Source organism: Hemicordylus capensis, chromosome 3 (genome assembly GCF_027244095.1).
Source record: "Hemicordylus capensis ecotype Gifberg chromosome 3, rHemCap1.1.pri, whole genome shotgun sequence".
NCBI classification, from domain to species: Eukaryota; Metazoa; Chordata; class Lepidosauria; order Squamata; family Cordylidae; genus Hemicordylus; species Hemicordylus capensis.
Genome location: NC_069659.1, coordinates 6,107,826 through 6,132,028, shown reverse-complemented (window position 1 = coordinate 6,132,028; position 24,203 = coordinate 6,107,826). Strand labels below are relative to the sequence as shown.

Genomic DNA, 24,203 nt, shown 5'->3' with positions numbered 1-24,203 from the left:
GAGGAAGAGCGGGATATAAAGTGCAAAAAATAAATGTAAATAAATAAATAAATTGTTTCAAACAAGTTGCTTAGAATGCGGGGCTGGCTTGGAGGCCAGGGTTTTATGGGACCTCACTGTGCTAAGGGGTCAGCTGACCACATCCAGGAGAGGGGGGTGTCACCTGACCATGCTCAGCTTAGCATCGCAGCCTTGAGGACACTCTTGCTCAACTGCCTTGCTGAAGAGCCAGGGAGCAGGCGGTGTAGGAGGTAAGGCCCTGGTAACTGTCTGCTGGGAGTCCCAGGTTTCTTGCTAATTGCAGCCAGTTTGAGGGCAGGAGCTGGGCGGAATTTCCAGGGGCCAGCGTTAAGGTTCCAGGGCTCCACTCCAGCTCCACAACCCTCTTCCTGGCTAGCAGAAGCAAACTATAAAGTGATCTCTGCCAGTATATTTAGCCTGCATGTTCTGCGCCATTCCCAGCATTTGGTGCAGAAAGCAACCCAAGTCTTTTACCTTCCCGCCTCGCTCCCTAGGCACGGAAAAACCCAACGACTTGGAGAAGCGAGACCCCACGAGACACAGGCCTTCCAAGTCCAAGATGCTTGTGATCAGCGGCGGCGACGGCTACGAGGACTTCCGGCTGACCAACAGCAGTGAGACAGTGGGACGGGACGACAGCACAAACCACCTCTTGCTCTGGAGGGTCTGAGGAACATTGGAGCAGAAGGGGCCCCTCTGGGGAGAGGGAGAGGGAGAGAGTGCGCGCTCCAGTCCTGCCCTTGCCGTTCACACATGCACGCACGTGTACCGCTCATCGCCGTGTCTCATCTCCCGTCTTGGGTGTCTCGTCAGCGTGCATGCAGCCTCCTCCCGGGTCTTCTGCATGGAGAGAGCCACACCTTGAGATGCATTGTGTACAGACCCCGCTGCCTCTCACTCCAGAACACAAATCCATATTGCACAACTTGCGCTTGCTGCTGTGTTTGAGTGTCAGGGCATACAAACCTGTGCGAGAGACCAAAGGAGAGCGTAGGCGGGCTGTCCGGATCCACTGGGCCCGTCTGAGGTTTCCCGGAGAGGAAGCGTGGGAATCCAGCCCTGCTTAGGGAGGGATTGTCTGCTTGGAATGTGCCCTTTAGTGAGGACCCTCCCATCTCAGCCAGTTGGCGGGGAACCTTTGGATGTCCTTGTGTCTGCATTTTGATCTGCTGAGGCCTGGTGTGGGCCTCGGCATCCAAGAGCTGGGTTGCGTGAGCATTGCCTAGAGAACCTCCGCCGTCACCTCTCCTCACCGTGGATTGGAACTTGACCATTGGTCCTGCCATTGGATTCCCCCTCAACACCCTTAACCGGATACGGATTCAGAAACCTCTGCTCCACTTCACCCTTCCTAGCAGTCCCAAGAACCCTTCTCCGCCATTCTCACAAGAATCACCTGCTCCACCCCATTGCCTGGCCCACCTGAGCAGCTCCACTCCCTCGCCGCCAGCATACAGATCATTTGGGAATGGGTGTCTGTGTGGGTGGGTGGGTGAGTGCGTGCGTGCATGCATGAGTGTGTTTTAAATATATGTATAAATCCTTATTTATTGTCGACTGGGGTGGGGAGGTGTTCTGGGAGGAGAGGAGTGTGGAGACGAGCTCATGCCATTTCTGAGCAACTGACGAGCTGGGGGTGAAGGGAGGGTGTGGACATTTTTCGCCATTGGAGGTGGCCTTTGCTTGGGCTGTACCTTGAAAACTACAGGCCGCTGCTGCATGTTAACGTTGGAAGATGCCCTGTACGTAGGCTGTATCATTCTGCAATGCGGAGGACAGTCACGACCCAAGAGGTCTGCCGGCGTGTGTGTGTGTGTGAGCGTGCATGTGTCTGACGGGCTGAGGGGAGAAGGCGGGAAGTGGGCCTAGGCTGGGGAAGGAGGATCATGGAAAGGCAAGAGCATCAGCAAGGATCTCGACAGAATAATTGTGCAATATTGAGCAGCATTCCCCGCAGATTCCACAGGGGCTGGGAGGCAGAACTGCAGAGTCATTGCTGTGCTTGCTTAGGCCGAGCGGGTTACCAAAGCAACCGTGCCTTGTGTTGTCAGGGGATGGAGGGAGCAGGGTGGGTGGGAGTTGGTATTGCCCTTGTGGTCTCCTACCTTGTACAGTATTTATGTTTTGCTCGGTTCTGTTTTGTTTTTAAACTCGCTGCCATGGGGGGGGGATTGGACTGTTACCGGCACTTAATTTATGCATTCGTTTTTATTATTCCGAGTGTGGGGGGGAAACAAGCCAGATGAAAGATCTGATTGCAATTGTAATTCCATGGTGTGAGAAGGATGGGTTAATCATGGGACGGGCAGAAGGTTGGCCAGCTGACACGGGCAGAAGCGCCCTCATTGCTTGGAATGAAATTAGACCACTGTTAGATTGGCACGAGTGGCTTGTGAACACCGTTATGGGGCGGGGGGAGTGGCTAGCACAGGGGGTGCAGAACGTAGGCCACAGACCACTGGACTCCCTCTGGGGACCACCACTGGGGACCTGCCGATGACTGGGCGTATTGCAAAGAAAGCTGGTCTAGATGGGCTCCAGTCTGTTCCAAGAAGACCGTTCTTGCATTCTTCAGCAGAGATTTCATACGCAGAATCTCTTAACCGTTAAGGCAGAGGTGCATTAACTGCTAACTGAGCAAAGAGGCATCTTTGTAAAGTGGTGATTCTCTTTATTTGGCAGGGGGAGAGCAACTGGCCCTCTCCAACCCCAGCACAGCATCCCTCCAGTGGCTGTTGCTGGTGTCAACCGTATGTATCTTTTTAGATTGTGAGCCCTTTTGAGGACAGAGGACCATCTTATTTACGTATTCATTCATTCATCCGATTTCTATACCGCCCTTCCAAAAATGGCTCAGGGCGGTTTACGCAGATAAATAATAAACAAATAAAATGGCTCCCCGTCCCCAAAGGGCTCACAATCTATTTATTTTTCTATGTAAACTGCTTTGAGAACTTTGGTTGAAGGGCAGTATATAAATAGCAGTAGTAGTAGTAGTAGTAGTAGTAGTAGTAGTAGTAGTAGTAGTAGTAGTAGTAGTAGGTTCTCAAACCAGGGTCCCCAGATGTTGGGACTACAACTCCCATAATCCCCAGCCAAAGTGGCCTAGCCCATGTGGCTGGGGGTGGTGACAGTTGTAGTCTAACATCTGGAAACCCAAGTTTGAGAACCCATGTTAGCTATAAGAAATCCTGAGTATGCTGAGTCTTGCTTCGAAAATAAATAAATGAAAAAAACATCAGAGGCTCATGGGGGTTCTAACAAAAAAATAAATAGGCCATACAAGTCTGAAGACAGCCCACCTCTAGGCTAACAGGGCCATGAGTGCGAGGGAGTGTGTATTCAGAACAAATCTCAGTGTCACCTGGAATTGTGGTATCTCATAAGCATCTCTCGTTAGCATCCCCAAGTTGCCATGAAAAAGGAACAGCGCAGATGCCTCGGAACAATATTGGGCCCCAAATAAATAGCTGGAGGAGTTTGCTTAGAGCTAGAGTTATAACATTTCACCTGAAATAACAAAGTGTCTCGTGGCACCTTTGAGACTTACATGTTTATTGAATTGTTTAAGGTGCCACAAAACTCTTGTGTTTTTTACTGCAGCAGACTAACATGCCTACTCCTCTACAAATTTATTTCACCGTAACTCCAAATCTGACTAATGTAGAGAATTTTAAATCCTCTCACTCCATCCCTCTCAGTTTTTTAAAAAACTTCATTTTAAAGATTAATTTTCATAATCTGCATTTCAGACTCTGGAGTTTTGGGATTTCAAGTTACAAATACGAATACGAATAATATTTACATATTGCTTTTCAACAATAGTTCCCAAAGCGGTTTACATAGATGTAAATAAATAAATAAAATGGCTCCCTGTCCCCAAAGGGCTCACAATCTAAAAGATAGACATCAGCAACAGGCACTGGAGGGGTGCTGTGCTAGAGATGGATAAGGCCAGTTGCTCTCCCCCTGCTAAAGAAAGGTAATTACCACTTTAACAAGGTGCCTCTTTGCTTCGTTAGCAGGGGTCCTCATAATTTGGATGCAAAAATTAAAGGCTTGACAGTATGTCCACAAGTTGAAGGCACTCCCGAAATCCAAGTTTCCCTACCAAATTCTAGAATCCATCTTTGGAAATGTACACAAAGAAATTCCGTTTCAGTTTACAATTTGATTCAATTGCACTTCTGCTCTAGATGTGGCATGTTCAGCACTGCATGTCTGTCTCTGACTTCCCGGTACGACCTTCCATGGAGGATGCAATTAGTCCACAGTGGACAGCGTGGTCAGGGCTGAGGTCCATACCAGAAATATGTAATGAAAGCCTCATTCAGTGTGTATGTATCTTGATGGAATGTAATTAACCTAATATGAATATCATTTTCACAAACAGTTGTTGTATGTGATATACATTGTTCTCATTCAGGAATTTTTTCTGCAAAATGGTGTTTTTTAAAAAAGTTCTCAGTTAGCCCTTTTAATCAACAACACAGTTTCTAAGCCTTTAATTTATTTCACAATTACCATTTTTCAGATGTAGCTTTGAAATCATGAATGAGGGTTAGAAACCCTTCTAAAAACAGGGATTCTAATTTGAGGGCTGGGCGCCTCTCACATCATCCTGAACAAAATACCAGCAATTTTTTCTGTGTGAGTGGGATGGGAACATAAGACGGAAATCCAAATGACCTTACATTCAGAGCCGAGGTCCTTATTCAGATGTGTTGTGGCTACTGTAGCCACAATGTATCTTTGTAGTGCAATGGCCAAGAGACTGAGCCATGAATCAGGAGGTCCCTGGTTCGAATCATACCTCTGCCATGAAACCACTTAGGCAAGCCACCATTTGCCTTATGACAAAATTAATTGTGGCTCAGATACTGTGCGAAGGAACACGGACAGCCCCTGCATGGAGCTATGCTATGGGGCAGCATTACTCCACGGTAAGGGCTCTGTGCACGCAGGTGTGCAACACCACACCCACTGTTTCCAACAGGCGTCACATCACACAATTGCATGCACGGAGCTCTTACTGCAGAGTGCTGGCCCATTGCCACCATTTGCAAACAGGCAGGAGCACCACGGGTGATGCTCCAGCTGCCCACAGTTCTTTACTCAGCGTGTCAGCCAGTGATCTGTCTTAAAGGGTTGCTACCCGGATTGCAGCAAGGTGGTCTCTGTGGAATGCTTTTGAACCCTTTAAAATACTAAATAACCATGCCCAGTATTAATGGTCGGTTCTCCCGATCGCAACACCGCCAGGTCACCATTGAATCCCTGATTCTCCGTAGCAGATCACATCTACTCTGCAGATGCAGATTAAGTCGTCGGCTCCGAGCTCCTTTGGGTGCGCTAGGTTGCCATGGACTAGTAGCCTCTTGCTGAATGGGCTCAGTTAATGAAAGAACGACTGTGCATTTGGCCATCAAAGGCCATGTAGGAAGACCCTGTCGGAGGAGGTGGGTTGAAGCGGAAACCTCGTGTTTTGATGGTGGGACTTAGCAGCTTACTATCCGATGCATGTTTACTCAAGAGCAAGCCCCATTGCAGTCAATAAGGTTTACTCCCTAGTAAACGTGTACAAGATTGCGGCCTTAGTGAGCTAGATGTGATCGATTCTTTCTTCAGGCCCTTCATGGTAACGAGGATCAACACTTGTGACTGGCAAGCAGTAAGAACCCTCGCGATTGGCCAGGAGTGGTAGAAGTAATAGGAACCTGGTCTTCTGCCTTGTGTGAACAAAGTGGATTTTTTTCTGTTGTGGCGAAAGCACCTTGTTCCAACAACTGACCCGCAGTCCTTCTTACACCAACCTATTGCCAGGCTTCATGTCTGAAGAAATCGAATTATTGATGATGATGGTGATGATGGTGACGATGAAGTCAGCCAGGAATTTCCACAAGGCCTATCAGAGCATTAGAAGGCCACAAAAGCACTGCTTGAGTGCCATGAGGAATTAATGGTGGAAGGCTCTCAGGAGACAGAAACACTCTTCACTCGAGGAGATTACCTGTTGCTGCTCTGCTGGAGTGACTGTTCTGGCCTGGCTTCCTTCCCGTCAGACTCTTTGGGGAGTGATACTTCTGCTTTGTCTCTGCATGACTGGAGCATTTCGCCACTCCTGATGCATAACCACTGCAAAACGGTCTGTCTCAAAAGAGGCCAACCGGCTGGGTCTCTGCCTGAGTCAATATTCCAGTCAAGAAGTACACCCAGGATAGTAATCCATACAGAAGCATTTGAAGTGGGGGGCAGGTGGGAGTTCTCTGAGAGTGAGTGACCAACTCTTCTTACTCCTTTGTACTCTTGAGAATTAACCCTTTGAGGAATGAATCTTTCTGAGTGAAACTTGAGTGAGCCATCATAGCCCTGAGATGTTTGGGGAAAACCGCTGTGCCGCATTGCCTCCCTGAATTTTCTGACACAGACGAAGCTCCTTTCTGCCTAACAAGCATCATCCAAACCTAAGTCATTCACAAGTCTATTTTGGTCTTCTTTTGCAACTCAGACAGTTGGTGGGGGGGGGGGGCATTTACAACTCTACAACTTGGACATCATCGGCTCCCAAAACGAAATTGTCTTGTGCAGGGCTATCAACACTGGGGCAGCTAATGGGCATTTCTGATGCTCTGTTTTGTGGGAAAGCAAAACCAATATCTCTGTCACCCGGAACTGGGTATGCAAACACTCCTTTTTCACTTGCGTAACATGTTGAAATGACTGAGCTCTGGGTTTTCTTTCCCCTCAACATCCAGCACAGCGGGACAGTAGACAACTCTATACTAACCTTTAGGGCTGCAATCCTCCACTTGTTTACTTGCAATGAAGTCCCATTGACTTTGCTCTTGAGTAAACCTGCATAGGATCAGGTCATACGTGACCACTTCAACTCATGCTTCATGCATTCTTCAGGGGGAAACAGACTGCAGGAGACAGGCTTCACGTACTGTAGTGTACAGGTGCATTTCTTTCGTTCCACTGTTGCCACTGGTCAAATGGGTCTTGCAGGGATTTGAAACAAAAACCTACCAAACCTGTTCCTCATAGGCAAAAGTGGGATGAGTATACAAATAGTGATCCTTCTCTCCAGTTGCCTTCAGCACTCTGTCTCCAGCCTTAATCTCTCATGCTTTCTTAAAAAGCTGATGAATATGGATAACGGAGCATGAGAGACACAATTAATCCAAATCCTAGTCCTCAGCATATAATGTACTGGTGAGTGTACATTATCTTGCTCCCACAAACACATACACAATATGAATGCTAATTGCCACCTTTGCCACAAGGACTGCATCCCTTTGCCGAGACCAGGGTCTGCCCCTGAACCAGAAAACAGTAGGCATGTACACCAGAGTGTGCTTCTCAAGAGGCATTGGGCCTGCACAAGTGCTCCTGGGAATGATACCACGAACAGCCCTGCTCATTTACCCTGTGTGTGTGGAGCATGCTGTGGCTGCACAATTATGTGGCACTCTGCCCATGATCAGAGGCATTTCTCTTCATGATTCATATATTCCAGGACTCTGGTAAGGCACGGATTCCTGGGCTGAGCACCAACACGAAATGAAGCCCTGGTGAGTATGGAAACATGACCGGTTGAATGCACAGCCTGCGGCTCCAACATTTGCAGCAAATGCAGAACCGGATGTCATTGATGGAAGCACCCTGTTTTTGTCTCCTGACAGTGTGCATTTGCCTCTGTCTCTGTTGCATGGATAACACCTAAGCTGATGAGACTGGGGCCAATGAAGAAGTCTAGCCACTTTCTCTTGGGGTGACCACCACCCTTTCCCAAAGTTTGACTCTGTCTCTTTTCTGTGGGCTTTGCTGACCTCCTTGGCCGCTGAAGACTTACTGTAAATATTGGTATATATCGCCTTTTCTGTACATACCGTCCTCGAGTCTTTTGATTGTCGATATGAATTTAATGGCATATTTTTATATACTTGTTTAAGTTTTCACAGGCACAAGCGAGGGTGCCAACCACAGTTTAAGTTATAATAACAATGAAATGTTGCATTAAAGGTGAGAACAAAATAGAGAAGAACAAAGGAACGGTTCCTTGCCAAAATATTATCAAGTCCAGTGAAATGTTATGATGATGATTATTCCTGGAGGGTTATTGGTCCCCCCCCTTTCCCCCCTTCTTCGTCACTGTGGGTTCTTTGTTATTAAAGGTCACTGGTGTCAGAACCCATTCTTAGTGTGTGGGGTCTTGATTTGCTGTTGCACCAGATTGAGAGAGCGGGTGCAGTGACCGGGAAGTTATCCTCTGAAAGGAAAGCTGTCCTGAACAAAAACGCTCACTTCCAGAGGGGCTGGCCAGCCTGAGTTTCCCAGGGCATTGTACCTCTGGCTGTCTCCAGTTCAGACACCATTGCACAAAAAAGGAGATACGATAGCCATTTCCAATCACTGAAGGGCTGACGCATAGAAGAAGGAGTGGGTTTGCTCTCTGTTGCTTCAGGACTGGAACCAATGGGTTGAAATTACAAGGATGCAGATTTAGGCTAGATATTAGGAAGTATTTGCTAATTGGGCTGATTCAGATGAATGCAAGCCCCAGTGTGTGATCAGGACAAGGGTGCACTGGAAATGTGCCCAGCCTGATGTTATTGCAGGACATCTGATACGCTGTTGGGACATCATTTAATCACGTGAGAGGGATGTTCATCCAAATCACCCCTCGATATGCACTCCAAAGCCCTGGGTTTTGGAGAGCATGTCGAGGGCAATTTGGATGAACACCCCTCTCAAGTGATTAAAGGATGTCCACACAGCATGTTGAGGCATCCTGCAGTGACGTTCAGGACCAATGCAGTCCAGGTGCAATCCTGTCCTGTTCGCACGTTGGAACTTGCATTCATCTGAATCGGCCCACTATAAGAGCTGTTTGACAGTGGAACTTTCTGCCTCATGCAATGGCGCCCAATCCTTCCTTAGAGGTTTTCCAACAGAAGCTAGACAGCTGCATCTGTCAGGGATGCTGTTGCGGTTTCCTGAACTGAGCAGGGGGTTGGAATCAAAGACCTTCTAGGTCCCTTTCAACTTAAAAATGCTATGATTCTAAAGCAACATGTGCACTGCCCCATGCAAAGATTGGAGGGTGCACATTCCCAGCCACATGGCAGTGCAGATAGGAATATGCAACTCTCCACACAAAGTCATGTGAATTGGGGCCACAGCTAAAGCCACCTATTTGCATGTAAATTCACAGGCATGGTGCTTGATACAGCAAGGGGAGACATGAATGTTTGCTAAACAGGTGCATTTCCCCTTGCTGAATTGGACTATGCTGCAAATGTTAGTCGATTTTGTTGTTTCTGTCCTTCCCTTAGAAAACATTTTCAGGCTTCAAGTATAAAATCTGAAACCAGTCAGTCATAAACATGCATAAATCAACAGGCTTAATCAACAGCAATTAAAACAGTTTCTGCCAGATTTTAAAGTCCGGGAAAACAAAAAGGTCTTTGCCTAGCACTGAGAAGACACAAGATTATGCACAGGCAAGCTTCCCAGGGGAGGGCATTACATCTCAGCGGCGAGAAGCCACAACCAAAAAGGCCTCCCCACCCCAGACACCATCCATCCTGCTTCAGAAAGCAGCCACATCCAGAGAAAGGTCTCTGAAGGTGCTGTGTTGGCAATGAAAGCCCAACGTTTGGCAACCCAACATTTAAATGTGGATGTCTACAAACTCAGTTACGCTGGTGAGTGTTGGCAGTGGTCTATGAACATAAGCTGCCATTCAGAGTCAGACCAATGGTCTGTCTCGCTAAGTATGGACTTCTCTGAGTGGCAGCCCTTCTCCAGGTTCTCAAGCAGAGGCCTATCCAAACTTATTTTAATTGGTGATTATTTAATTATACTAATCTGGGGGCTGAATGAGAAGAACTCCCAAGCCCCTTCCAGCTCTAAAGAACTCCCAGGCCCCTTCCAGCTCTCATATTCTCTGATTCTAGGAGTTGCTGAGAATTGAACCTGAGACTGTCATGCAAAGCAAGTGCTCTGGCATGGAGGCCCCACTTACTTAAACGAGGTGATCAGAAGTCACTAGTGCATATGCAAAATGTTGGGGGACCTGCTTCTGTCTTTTAACCCTCATGGCAGTTATCTGGAATGGTTAATATCATCTACATGTGAATTTCAGCCTTTGCTGTATTTGGGGCCTCCTAGAAGAAGAGCTGCATTAATTGCTTGGCAGAAAAGACCAGGCAAGAGTGCTCTTTTGCAAGCTCAGGTTTTAAAATGAGTGCACACATACAGTACTGAAGTCAGAGATGCAAGGCATGAGTCCATCAGGTGAAGTGAACAAGATTCAGGAGCAGTTCTAAAAACAGCAAAAAAATGTTTGTTTTTTGCTGGCCAACCTGAGGCTCTCCAAAGGCTCTCCAAATTTAGCGCCCATCATCCCCAGCTCAGTGCAAAATATTTGTCTGGGGGGTGATGGGAGTTGTAGTCCAAACACAGCTGGAGAGCCTTGAGCTGGCCACCCCTACACTCTAAGAACCTTTTCTTTAAAACAGACACACTCACACTGAAGTAAGCGGTAAAGCAGCCTTAGGTTGTAAAGACTAGATAAAACAGGAGAGATGTTATAAATCATTCAACAGCAGGCAGCGGAACGCCATTTAAATAGGAGCCACCACTAAGAGCCTTGCAGAATAAAGACGTTCACCGAACGCCTACCTGAGAAGATAATCAGGGCCGGTCAAGCCTCTCCGGGGGAAAGGCAACCCTATAACTGGAGCACCCCCACGGAAAGGGCTTTCTCCAGCACCCATTTCTGCTCCAAAGGAGCAAACACCCAGAGGATAACACTTCACAGTGAGGGGGAAGACACTCTGCACATGCTCAGAGGTGCGTCATCCAGAAATATTGTTCCATCTCTCTTGAAGGGGCACATGACGAAAGATGGAAGAGGACCACAACTATGACTATGACCATTTAGATGCCGCTTCTCAACAAAGCTTCTCAAATTGGTTTACGCAGCAACATAAAGCAACAAGGTTGTTCCCTGTCCCAAAGGGCTCACACTCTTAAGAAATGTACGGCAGCCACCAGCTACAGCCAGAGCTGCTCTCCCCATGCTAAATATAAGGGACCCGCCGCTTTAAAAAGGTGCCCCTTTGCTCAGCTAGCAGGGGTCTGCACCTCTGGGGCACTGTCCGTGCAGCGGGGTAGGCCTGCAAGCGCTTTCCTCTGCATGCACTACAGCGCACTGTCCTCACATGACCAGGGCTGCCTCTGTTTTGCAGTGAGCCTCTCTCCCTGCGTTGCAGCCTTCTGGAGCCTCCTTGCATCCCCTTGTGAGTTCCAGAGTTCTCGCCCCACTCCTGGCCACCCAAACAGGCCCCCACCCTGCAGCCAATTTGGATAATGATCCCAGCCTGCCCATTAAGTGCCAAGTGGCCTGGCAGATACTTGGCACAAACACCTGCTCAGGGGAGAGAGTGATGCTTGTCTAGGCACCCATCAAAGACCCACCACAAGCCTATCATCGGGAAACCTCTCAGCCGTTTCAAAGCAGCCAAAACAACATTGACGCCGTCCAGCTCCTGGAAGAAAACACCGGCTAGAGTTTAATAGCTTTGTATGTGTCCCAATCATCCGGAGAGATATTTATATGTAGCGTTGGTCAAACGTTTAGCCTGCTTAACAGGGTTTGTGCAGCAGCCCGGCTTCTGTTGACAAACAACATGTTTCCTTCAGAAGCAACTTCTTAACATTCAGACAAGCTGGTTTGATCATGAACCAGGTCCTAAACTCCTCTGATAATGAACTTGAGCTGGAAATAACAGATCTGGGGGACTCAAACAGGTCCATTCACACATTATGTTCAACATGCGTACAATGAGTATACAGTGTGCACAGGTGCAGATCTGTCCACAGGTGCAGTCATTCACATGTTATGCTGAATGCAGGTACAGAAGTTAACTTCCTATCTGTACCATGCATTTGAGAGGTCTGTATCCAAGTTCACGTTCAACATGAACACAGGTACAGTCATTCACACAAACATATACAGACATCTGTACACTCGTACAGCATAATGCCTGAATTAGCATAATGATAATGTGAATATTAAAAGTAGACATGTAGAAGAATATTCTCCTGCATTGTTTAGCATAGGAGAGAATACTTTGGGTAATTATTCTACCCATTCTATTAAATGTATTGGAGAATATGCTTTTACGAGTCTAGTTACAAGCCCTCTATTATTTGGTTCAGGGTTTTAATCCAAGCCAGAGAATAATCCCCCCTCCCATCCCAATTACCAAGCTGGTACTGGTGTGGGGTGGGTGCAAATTGGTGTTTCCTGTAACAGCAGCTCCCAGATGTTGTTGATTACAACAACATTCTCAGCCAAATGCCCTTGCAGCAGGAGATGATGGCAACTGGAGTCAACAACATCTGGGAACAAGTTGTTTTAGTAAGAACTAATCGGCCTACTTTCCTTTCAACTGGACTAAATTTGGTTCAAATCAAAGTCCACAAGTCAGAGCTCTTGCATTTCAAGGGCATCCGCCATCTTGGATCGGGGTGGATGACATCTTTACAAACTACACCATTGAACTACCTGTGTGTCACTCACTACAACTGTACCAAATTTGGTTCAGATTGGTTAGAGAATCCTCAAGTTAGTGCACTTGCACCACAAAAGTTCACATGTCCACCATCTTGGATTGTGGGGGATGCCACCATCACAAACTACACCATTGGGGCATCCCTATGTGTCCATACAGCTATAACAAATTTGGTTCAAATTGGTTAGACTGTCCACAAGTTAGTGTACATAGGCCTCAAAAGCTTATGTGCCCACCATCTTGAATTGGGTTGGATGACATCATCACAATCTATGCCATTGAGATGTCCCTATGTGTCACTCACTGCAACTGTACCAAATTTGGTTTAAATTGGTTAGACAGTCCACAAACTAGCCCACTTGCACCGCCACCTTGTTCACATGGCCATGTTCACATGGCCGCCATCTTGAACTGGAGTGGTTGACATCATCACACACCATGCCATTTGGGCATCGCTATGTGTCCCTACAGCTTTAGCAAATTTGGTTCAAATCGGTTAGGCGGTTCACAAGTTAGCCCACTTGCACCTCAAATGTTTACGTGTTCGCCATCTTGGATTGGGGTGGGTGACATCATCAGAAACTATGCCATTGAGGTGTCCCGACATGTCCCTACAACTGTACCCAATTTGGTTCATATTGGTCCAGGTGTTGAGAAGTTGATAGCGGGGGGCGGGATACACGGATGGACAGACACATGGACGGACAGATGGATGGACACACACACACACACACACACACACACACACACACACACACAGAAAGCTGGGTGATCTCATAAGCATACTGGAAAGTAGGCTAATAACAGTTACAGGGAACATTGGTTGCAATATGCATTTGGGTTGTTTCCAAAATAAGCGGAATTATTTCCCGGCTTGTTTGTTTTAAATAGCTCTGCTTATTTGCAGTTCAATCCAATTTAACTCAGGGGAAGTTCACCCATCACCAGCCTGCTGCAGAAAACCTGCAGCTCTCAATCCTGCCTGCAAGAGAATCTGTGAGGGAACTTCTTGGCTATTTTTCTGGCATTACGAGCCCCTGAACTCCAGATCTGAGGGCTCAGATATCGCCAACAATGAATGTCATGTCCTTGAAACATCAGCTCACCCATCACTTATGACGGGCTGGTCCCTAAGAAATCCCCGTCTAAAGAGGAAGCAGCACCAGGCCAGACAGATACTTCATTACTTTCTTTACCATTTCATTTTGAAGGATGGAACTCTGGAAGGCACCCACCTGTTTAGAATATTCGCAATCAGGGATACAAGGTCTCACTACCTTCCCAGGTAACAGGCCAGAGTTGGCTTTGTCTGAGCCCCAGTCCAAGGCGCTGGGGAGCTTCATGTGACATCTTCACGGGAGCAATGTCTTTGCTACCCCTGGAGCTATCCTCAGTGCTGCAGATGGTCTTGCTGGCCTCAATGGATTGGCACTGGCAGCCGATTCAGCAGACCACGAAGGTTTGTGGAGGAGAGCTCTATTGATGGAACATCCATGAGCAGAGGCAGTGTACCTCTGAATACTAAATCCTAGAAACAAACAGTAGGGGAAGGCTGTTGGCTTCATGCCCTGCTTGTGGGCACACCAGGGAGAACGGTTTGTCAGTGCAGAATAGATGGGTCTTTGGACTGACCCACCAGGGCTGTCCTTATGTTGCCTATAGTCTCCAGTAGTGGCATTCAGGCAGCCTGAGTTACCTACTTGAACCTCACAGCTATCACCTACCACTTCTGCTATGGTGAAGCTGCAAGGTCTTGCCTTATAACTCTGGGATCCGACCCTGGCTAAGAATGAACGCGAGCCACCGCGCAAATGGAAGTCTGTACCACATAAAGGATGGCGACATTCAGTATGGCACTAGATCCGTGTGGCTGAGAGGACATCCGGCATGGACCCAGGTGTGTGCTTAACTGAGGGAACAAGGATAGATGGTTTTTAGGCCTTTCCTCATAAAGGCTCACTGCTGGCTCCCTCTTGACCCAAATCCTAGTCCATTCCTTATTCTATTGAAGTCTCTGGCATAGCACAATTCTCATGTGCAAGGGCAACGAGAGTTTAGGATCGCTGACAGCCAGTCTTGCCTGGGTGCCTGGGCTGGCAGCACTGCATAAGGCACAGAAAGCCCACCTTCTGGGACAGCTGACGGACAATGCCACCACTGGAAGAGCAGGTCTGTTAGGGCAAGTGGCAAGGAATTCCCCCACATATATACACATCCTCTTCTATGGGACAGAAGGCAGTCACCACTGGAGATAATGCAACAGTCTCCTTTCCTGCCAGGATAAAGTTTTGCACTAATTTGCACTAATGCCATGTCCTTCTGCAACAGCACAACAGAGAACAGTTCTGCTGGCAACTCCCAGACCTCAGTGCCCGATCAGTCCTCTTCTTTGGGTGCCCATACAGGTAATAGAAGCCTCAGTGCCCGGGCTATTACTAGGTACTTAAAAGTACTCCCCCTGGCAAAATCACCATAACACCATCCTCTGGTTTCCAGTTCTTTATCTTCCCAGAGGCAGGCTGTTCGGGGCGCCCAGCAGCTCCCAAGAAGCTGGCCTGCATCTTCACCAAACAAGTGTGCAGAACTGAAAGCAAGAAGAAGCCACAAAACACAGGCACCACCCCCACTCCGGCCCCTGCAGCTCCCGGGGGCCCCTTCTCCCTCCCTTCTCTTTTGCTTCAGGGACCACATGCCAGGGTCACAATAGGAGACAAGGGCGGTGCTGTTTCCTCTCAGTGGCACTTGATGTTTTCCTCTTCTTTGCCCACTCCAAAGAATTGCTAAGGAAAGAGCTTCTCCACACAAAGCATATGCTCTGCCAGAGCTCAATGGAAAAGCACATGCTTGGTACAGAAAAGGCTCCAGGCTCAATCTGTCATTTCTAACTAAAACGATCTCAGGTGGAAGAGGTGAAAGAAAGACCTTGGGGAGAGTCACGCCCAGCCTGATTAGACAATCCTGATTAGACAGTCCTGGGCTAGATGCACCTTTGCTTTGACTCAGGATAAGGTGGTTTCAATATGCATGCCTGCACGCATTCACATTCACATTCCTCATCTGTGAGAAGACAGCAAAATCCACTCCCAGTTCATTTCAGTTCAAGGATTGTACAGCCACCCCTTGCCAATCACAAGGTTCCGTTCCGGGAAAACCCCGCAATTGGCAAATTCACAGTTGACAAGCAAATGAAAACAGTGGGAAACAGGGGGTTAGGGGAACCGCAATCACGGAAACAGCTGAACAGCTAAGAAAACACACCAAAAAATCCCCCCAAATCCCCTAAAACCGCCAAGAGTCAGCAAGAGGAGTCAGCAGACTGAACCTATGGACATTTTTTTAAAAACCCCCCCCCGGCCAAATCGCTAAATGTCACTTTAAATCGCAAGTAGTCAGCAGGGTCAGCAAAAAGAACGAGCAGATTGAACCTCTGAACCCCACAAAATCATGAAACACCCCCACCCCTGCCCCCATCACCAAAATATCTCCCTTCCAAACCGTGAATACTTGGGTCATGGTTGACAAGACCAGTCACAATTTTCCAGTTGCAGAGACTCAAAAATGTGATTGGGAAAACCGTAGTTGGTGACAGAAAACCAAGTATTGGTGCTTCCCAAGTTATGTGCACTCCTTTCCAATCAAGCATCTACCCACAACTTTTCACCCATTAGGGCAATTACAAGACCTGGTTTGCAACATACACATCCATCCACTCACTGAATCCCTGTTGAGCAGGTGAACTGCCTCCATGCAAAGGTGGAGTGCTAGCTTTCTGCTAGATTTGTGTTGGTAGCTAACACACACACACACACACACACACACACCATCTCTTAGTGTGGCAGCCATCAGATGGTGGGCAAGCATGTGCAGTCTCACCCGAAGATACAGCCCAGGGTCTTCACAGTGCTATCTCTGGCCCACCACAGAGGGGAAATGCTGCACACACTGGGAAGGAGAATCAAAGCAACCTGCATGTAGTGATACCTAAGGGATGTGCTCAGAACCACCCTCAGGCCCAAGCCAGGATTTGGGCCTGAGGAAAGACATCTATAAGGTAAGAGCGGAGGAGGGAGAATCGGAAGGCTGGATCCAGGGGCGTAACAAGGCTGGAGTGGGCCCAGAGACAAAATTTTAAAATGGGCCCCTCGCTGATACACACACATACACACTTCACAATATATAGCCATGTGACTTGCCTCTTTGGGGCCCCTCGAGGCGTGGGGGCCCCCAGGCAGTCACCTCCCCTTGCCTAATAGTAGTTACGCCCCTGGCTGGATCAGAGAACAATGTGAGAGCAGCAAGTGAATTGTTGCTCCAGCAAGAGGCTGGAGACCACCTGTTGTATTATACCAAGTAATCTTTTATGCTTTGTTATTTTAGAAGTTTGTTCCAGGGGGGATTCTGCAGAGAGTGTGTGGAGTGGAATCAGGAAGAAAAGGGAGAGCAAGAAGAAGGAGAACATGGAGTGGTTCCTGAATAAAGTCTTAGTCCTAATTAAAACAACATAAGACTACTTTGTGTTTACGAGGGAAGCAGTTATAAAACATTTGGCAATGAGATTTTGAACCAGCTAAGCATTTGAGCCTGCAAAAGCCTGTGAAAATTCCTGCATCTTCCTTTCATTGCGTTCCTGGGCCTATATTCCTGAACTGCTGCATTCTACTATTGCTGCTGCTGATTGTTTCTCCAGGTTCCTGACCTGCACAACCCCTGAAGGTACTTTTCCTTCTGAATCCTGGACTCTGTGGCTCACTGGATGCCCACTGGAGCATGGCTCATATCCCACCACCAATGTTTTTCTTGTCCACCCCAGGAGAACTTGCTCTTCTCTGGAAACAATGGAGGTGCAATTACCTCCTCACTATACAGAGCCCTGATTTTACTCCAGCAAAGCAGAAGGCTATATTGCTTCACTGCTTGGGCCACGAATGATATATAATCTTGGACAAATAATATATAATCCCTTTCCTACCAACTTGGAAGGGGATGCCAACCCTTATGGAGCTGCTAGAGAGGAGAGCTGGTCTTGTGGTAGCAAGCATGAGTTGTCCCCTTAGCTAAGCAGGGTCTGCCCTGGTTACATATGAAAGGGAGATTAGATGTTTGAGCACTGTAAGATATTCCCCTTAGGAGGTGGAGCTGCTCTGGGAAGAGCAGAAGGTTCCAAGTTCCATCTCTGGCTCCTCTGAGATGGGACTGAGAGAGATTCCTGCCTGCAACCTTGGAGAAGCTGCTGCCAGTCTGTGTAGACAATAGTGAGCTAGATGGATCTATGGTCTGTCTGACTCAGTATATAACAGCTTCCTATGTTCCTATGATGCTCTTCAAACCTTAGCTTTTCACTTCAACCCTACTTTGAATGTGATTGCTGAATGTTACAAGTTCTATTCTAGAACCCAACTGCCTGGTGAATCTGTCAATCAAGCATTGAGTGCTTTAAGTGCAACCTGTGAATCTGCCAACTTAACTGATGAAATTATCAGGAAGCAGGTTGTTATGAGAACAAACTGCTTCAAACTGTGTGAAAATCTGCTACTGGAAGGGAAACTTATTTGGATAAATTTATAGAGATGGCTAGGAGGGTGGAAAATGCTCTTCACTGTGCCAAGTCATTCTCTTTGGTACCCCAAACCAACCACCTGAAATCCAGGCTGCTCAATCTAAATCCTTCCAAGCCCAATCTCCTCATATGGCACTGCCCCAGAAAGTGGCAGCACAAGACAGGAGAGTAGCTACCATGGCTACCAATGTGGAGACTTTGCCCACAAAGCCAATTTTTCTCACTGTCCGGCACAGAAGGTCATTTGCAACAGGTGCAAGAAAAGCAGACATAAGAACAGCCCTGCTGGATCAGGCCCAAGGAGGCCCATCTAGTCCAGCATCCTGTCTTGCACAGTGGCCCACCAGATGCCGCTGGAAGCTATAGACAGGAGTTGAGGGCGTGCCCTCTCTCCTGCCATTACTCTCCTGCAACTGGTACTCAGAGGCATCCTGCCTTTGAGGCTGGAGGTGGCCCACAGCCCTCTGACTAGTAGCCATTGATAGACCTCTCCTCCATGAAGTCATCCAAACCCCTCTTAAAGCCATCCAGGTAGTTGGCTGTCACCACATCCTGTGGCAGAGAGTTCCACAAGTGGATCACGCGTTGTGTGAAAAAGTACTTCTGTTTGTTGGTCCTAGACGTCCTGGCAATCAATTTCATGGGGTGACCCCTGGTTCTAGTGTTATGGGAGAGGGAGAAGAATTTCTCTCTATCCACTTTCTCCACACCATGCATGAGTTTATAGGCCTCTATCATGTCTCCCCAAGTTGTCTTTTTTCTAAACTAAAAAGCCCCAAGTGTTGTTGTCTTGCCTCATAAGAAAGGTGCTCTAGGCCCCTGATCATCTTGGTTGCCCTCTTCTGTACCTTCTCCAGTTCAACAATGTCCTTTTTAAGATGTGGTGACCAGAATTGTACGCAGTACTCCGTGTGGTCGCACCATAGTTTTGTATAAGGGCATTATAATGTTAGCCGTTTTATTTTCAATCTCCTTTCTAATGATCCCTAGCATTGAATTTGCCTTTTTCACAGCTGCCGCACATTGAGTCAACACTTTCAACGAGCTGTCCACCACGACCCCAAGATCCCTCTCCTGGTCCATCACCGACAGCTCGGATCCCATCAGCATATACTTGAAGTTGGGGTTTTTTGTCCCTATGTGCATCACTTTACACTTGCTAACACTGAACCGCATTTGCCATTTTGTTGCCCACTCCCCCAGTCTGGAGAGATCCTTTTGGAGCTGCTCACAATCCGTTTTGAGTTTTGTATCATCTGCAAATTTGGCCACATCACTGCTTACCCCTGCTTCTAGATCATTTATGAATAAATTAAAAAGCACCGGTCTCAGTACAGATCCCTGGGGGACCCCACTTCTTCCAGACAATTTTCGAAGGTTTTCAAGTCTGCTGTCCATTGCATTACTGATTCACTATATGATAGGATGAGGCAGATGAGCCACTTCCTGGAAGCATTTTAAGTGTGGCAGACTCAGAGCCCGTTCCTCCACATTGTCAAGGAAAACTTAATGGCCATGAAGTGCAGATGATGGCTGATTCTGGTTCTCCATACACTATCATTTTCCATCTCCTTTACAAGAAACTCCTTACTACATCAGATCTTCACTTGCAGCCTTCAGACTTCCACCCATATGGAGGTTCCCCTATTGCCATAAAGTGATACTTCATTGCTGTCCTGGAATACAAAGGTCACATTGCAGAAGGGAAAGTTCCTGTGTCACAAAAAGGAGTCTCAATATTGGGCTGGAAACATCAGAAAGATCTACGGATAGTGTTAGACCCAAATAGCACGGAACTCGTATTACAGGTGATGGAGCATCCACATGCTCATATGAGTGCTGATTTCTTGGTTGTTTTTGCTGATGCTCCTGGCACTGCCATGCATTTCAAAAATAAAATTCAGATGAAGGCAAATGTAATACCTGTTCAACACAAATTGAGGAACATACCCATAGCATTGCACCAGCCACTTAAAGAGAAGCATTTAAGACTATAGCATGCTAACATCATAGAACCTGTTGATTCATCAGAATGAGTCTCTCCCATTGTTCTTGTACGGAAATCAAATGGTACTCTTCAAACGTGAATAGATTTAAGAGATGTGAACTCCGACATCATAGTGGATTGTTATCCATTACCTAATATTAATGAAATGCTGCTTATCTATCTATCTATCTATCTATCTATCTATCTATCTATCTATCTATCTATCTATCTATTTTTCTGATTTATATACCGCCCTTCCAAAGTGGGCCGCTTACTCTGAAAGAGGCCTCAGTGTTCACAACATCGACTTGTCTTTAGCCTATCATTCAATTCCTCTGCTCAAAAGTTCTTGCAAATACACAGCCTTCATTACCCCAGAGGATCTTTTTCAATACTGCCCTTTGGATTAGCCTCTGCAGCTTTGATATTTCAGCAAATGATGCGTGCAATTTTGGGGACTATGGATGGCATCACGTGCTTTCAGGATGACATTTTAGTGTATGGCAAAACCATTGAGGAGGAGGATGTCTGACAGAAGTCTTAAGAAAACTCCAACATGGACTTACTGTCTCTGCAGATAAATGTCAGCTTTGCACACACTCGGTGACATACTTGGAACACACAATATCTTAGAGTGGTGTACTGTACATCCCAAGACAGACTTGGTGAAAGTTATTCGGGAAGTACCAGAGACACACAACAAGGATGCACTTCAGTCATTTGTAGGACTCTGTATTATTCTAAGTTTGTTAGACAATTTGCCTCTCCATTCCGTCTTCTTTTTAAAAAGAATGTAGCATTTAACTGGGATGCATCCTGCAAGGCTAGTGTTTAGCCTACTTTCCAGTAGGCTTATGAGATCACCAGGCATTGTATGTGTGTGCGTGTGTGTGTCTGTCTGTCCATGTGTGTATGTCCCTATCAACTTTGCAATGCCTGGACCTATATGAAGCAAATTGAGCACAGTTGTAGGGACTCACAGGGATACCTCAACAGCGTGGTTTGTGATGATGTCATCCACCCCAATTAAAGATGAGGGGCATGTAAATGTTTGAGGTGCAAGTGGGCTAACTTGTGAACTGTCCAACTGATTTGAACCAAATTTGCTACAGTTGTAGTGAGTGACTCACAGGGACACCTCAACAGCGTGGTTTGTTTGTTTGTTTATCACATTTTTATACCACCCAAACTTTTGTCTCTTGGTTTGAGGTGCTAGCAGCCTAACTTGTGAACTGCCTAACCAATCTGAACCAAATTTGCTACAAGTGTAGGGACTCTTAGGGATGGCTCAAGGGTGTAGTTTGTAATGATGTCATCCACCCTGATTCAGGATGGTGGACGTGAACAGTTGAGGTGCAGGTGGGAACCAATTTGGACCAAATTTGGTACAGTTGTAGGGACAGTTGTGGGAACACATAGGGACACCTCAAATGAATAGTTTGTGATAATGTCATCCATCCCAATTCAAGAAAGCAGTGTTGTGCACATCCCTGTCCTCAAGTATTACTCATGGACCCCCACTCCGTTTATATATTTCCATAAGGCTCCAGTACAAGCTAGAGAACATTTTTTTAAAAAGCACTCAAGATAGTTATTTCCAGTACCTTTATCCTGGCTCACCAGAAAGCAAATTAAATTCAGTGCAGCAAATATTTTCCCCAGATGACCTAGACCTACCCCATGGAACCCAAGTGAAGAGCTCCTGTTTTAATGGAGGGGAATGGGGCCCCTTCGGAGACCTCTTCAGCAAACTAGCAGTGCATCTCCTCAGAACAGATCGGCAGACATTGACCAGAAAGAGAGGGAGGCAGGCAGGAGGAGGAGGAGAAGGAGAGTAGAAGAAAGGAGGAGGAGAGGGGAGGAAGGAATCCATCCATCGATCCCTTGGACTGTGTTTAAGAAAGAACCAAGAGCACTGGTGGAGTGGGCCAACCATTTGATTGCCCCCGCCCATTTAAAACAACAGGCATAAATGTTGCACTGATGGGAGGGGTGATGCTGGGCCTTCTTGCTCTCCATCCCTCACCCATCACCCCTGACCTAGGAGAAGGGGGGCTGTTGTTTGCTGTTTATGAACACCCCACTCTTGGAGGATGGGGCTGCTGAGTCAGACTCAGAAGCAACCGAGGCAAACAAGAGGCAATGCTTGTGGGTGTGATAATGACAGCTTTGGGCCTCCTGGGCTGGCTTCTTCCATGCACCGCTGTATTTTTGTTTTGTCCCGGCGCTCTGAGATGAGCATGTGCTCTTGTCTTGGCTCATTGTTTTTCTGTTTGCTTCCGTGTTGCTTTTTGCCACATTTCTTGTTGTGTCGCTGGCTTAGTGGGCAGTTGCCCTCTGGAGTGGCAAACATGTTTGTGAGCCAGGCAAAGGTGTTGTCTGGGAGCAGAGGACCCAGCCTTGAAAGTCACCGCTTAGAAAGCATTCTGGCTCCCACAGCAGTAGCAGCTCATCCTAATAAGCCAGAAGAATGCCTAAGGAGGCCACTCAGGTTGCTCCTCTCTCTCTGGCCCTGCCCTGCTGCCAGCAGGCTGGCCATTCATCAGGTACAGTTGTGCAGTTAACTGTGCAGCTTGACCTGACAAATGGCCAGCCTGCAGGCAGCTATTTCTTAGGTGGGGTGGGATAGAGAGGAGGAGCAACCCGACTTACCTGAGCTGCCTCTTTTTCCTTAAGGCTCTTGTGTAGCTAATTCTCTTATATTTAGCAGGGGGAGAGCAACTGGCCCTCTCCAACCCCAGCACAGCATTGCTTCAGTGTCTGCTTGTTGTTGGTGTCTACCTTATATTTTGTTTTAGATTGTGAGCCCTTTTGGGACAGGGAATCATCTTATTTATTGTCTGTTTATTTTTCTATGCAAACCGCTTTGCAAACTTATGTTGAAAAGCGGTATGTATAAATATTGGCCATGGTTAATAGCTTCAGCCAGGGGTTCCCCGACTTAGGCCCCCAGATGTGGTTGGACTACAACTCCCACTGGTTCTGGATGGGGTTGCACTCCCCTTGAAGGAGCAAGTACACAGCTTGGGGGTACTATCGGACCTGGCTCTGCTTTTGGAAGCTCAGGTGGAGGCGGTGGCCAGGGGGGCCTTTGCACGGCTTCGGCTAGTGCGCCAGCTACTTTCCTTTCTCGAGAAGGCAGACCTGGCCACGGTTACCCATGCCTTGGTCATGTCACAGATGGATTACTGTAATGCGCTCTACGTGGGGCTGCCCTTGAAGAATATCCGGAAACTGCAGCTAGTGCAAAACGCGGCAGCGAGGGTTTTATCCGGAGCTGCCCGATGGGAGCTCATCACACCCATTTTGAAAGAGCTGCACTGGCTGCCAGTTTGTTTCCGGGTCCAATTCAAGGTGCTGGTTTTGACCTTTAAAGCCCTTAACAGTTTGGGCCTGGGATACCTGAGGGACCGCCTGCTCCCAAGGGTTGCCGCCCACTCGACGAGGTCATCTGAGGGGGCTCTGCTCCAGGTGCCGACAATGAGGGAGGCTAGGCTGTTGTGCACCCAGGACAGGGCCTTCTCTGTTGCTGCCCCCAGACTCTGGAATGCTCTCCCAGTGGCCATTCGCTCCTCAGACTCCATCACAGTTTTTAGAAAGCTTGTTAAATCTTGGCTGTTTATCCAGGCTTTTACATGATTGTTTTTATTGCTGCTTCTATGTGTTTTTACCTGTGTATAGTTTTTATGCTTGTATTTTATAGGTTTTAAATTTGGTTTGTTTTTTATATTTTAGCTTAATATTCTTATTGTCATTTTACTGTGTGTTTTTTAACTTTTGTAAACCGCCTTGAGATTGTTTTTAATGAAAGGCGGTATATAAATTCAACAATAAATAAAATAAAAAATAAAATCATCTCCATAAAGAATGGCCAAAATGTGGCTGGGAGTGATGGGAGTTGTAGTCCAACCACATTGGCAGGCCCGAGTCTGGCAATCCCTGGCGGAAGATAGTGGGCCTCAGTGGCAAGAAGAACCTGCTGCATTAACTGAGCATTGATGGCTCCTGGCTCCTGGCTCCCGGCTCCTGAGCATGCCGCTCGCCTGCTTGA

At 47.3% G+C, this 24,203-nt stretch overlaps 1 protein-coding gene across 1 annotated transcript in view; it reads left to right on the top strand.

The window, feature by feature from the left end:
• The window catches only part of ARHGEF17 (Rho guanine nucleotide exchange factor 17), a 243,572-nt gene extending 235,354 nt beyond the window's left edge, over positions 1–8,218 (top strand). Inside the window, exon 21 of the mRNA XM_053308302.1 lies at positions 516–8,218. Coding sequence (XP_053164277.1) covers positions 516–691 — 176 coding nt within the window. The 3' untranslated portion in view covers positions 692–8,218. The remainder of the gene's footprint in view (positions 1–515) is intronic.
• Positions 8,219–24,203: the final 15,985 nt, after the last annotated feature.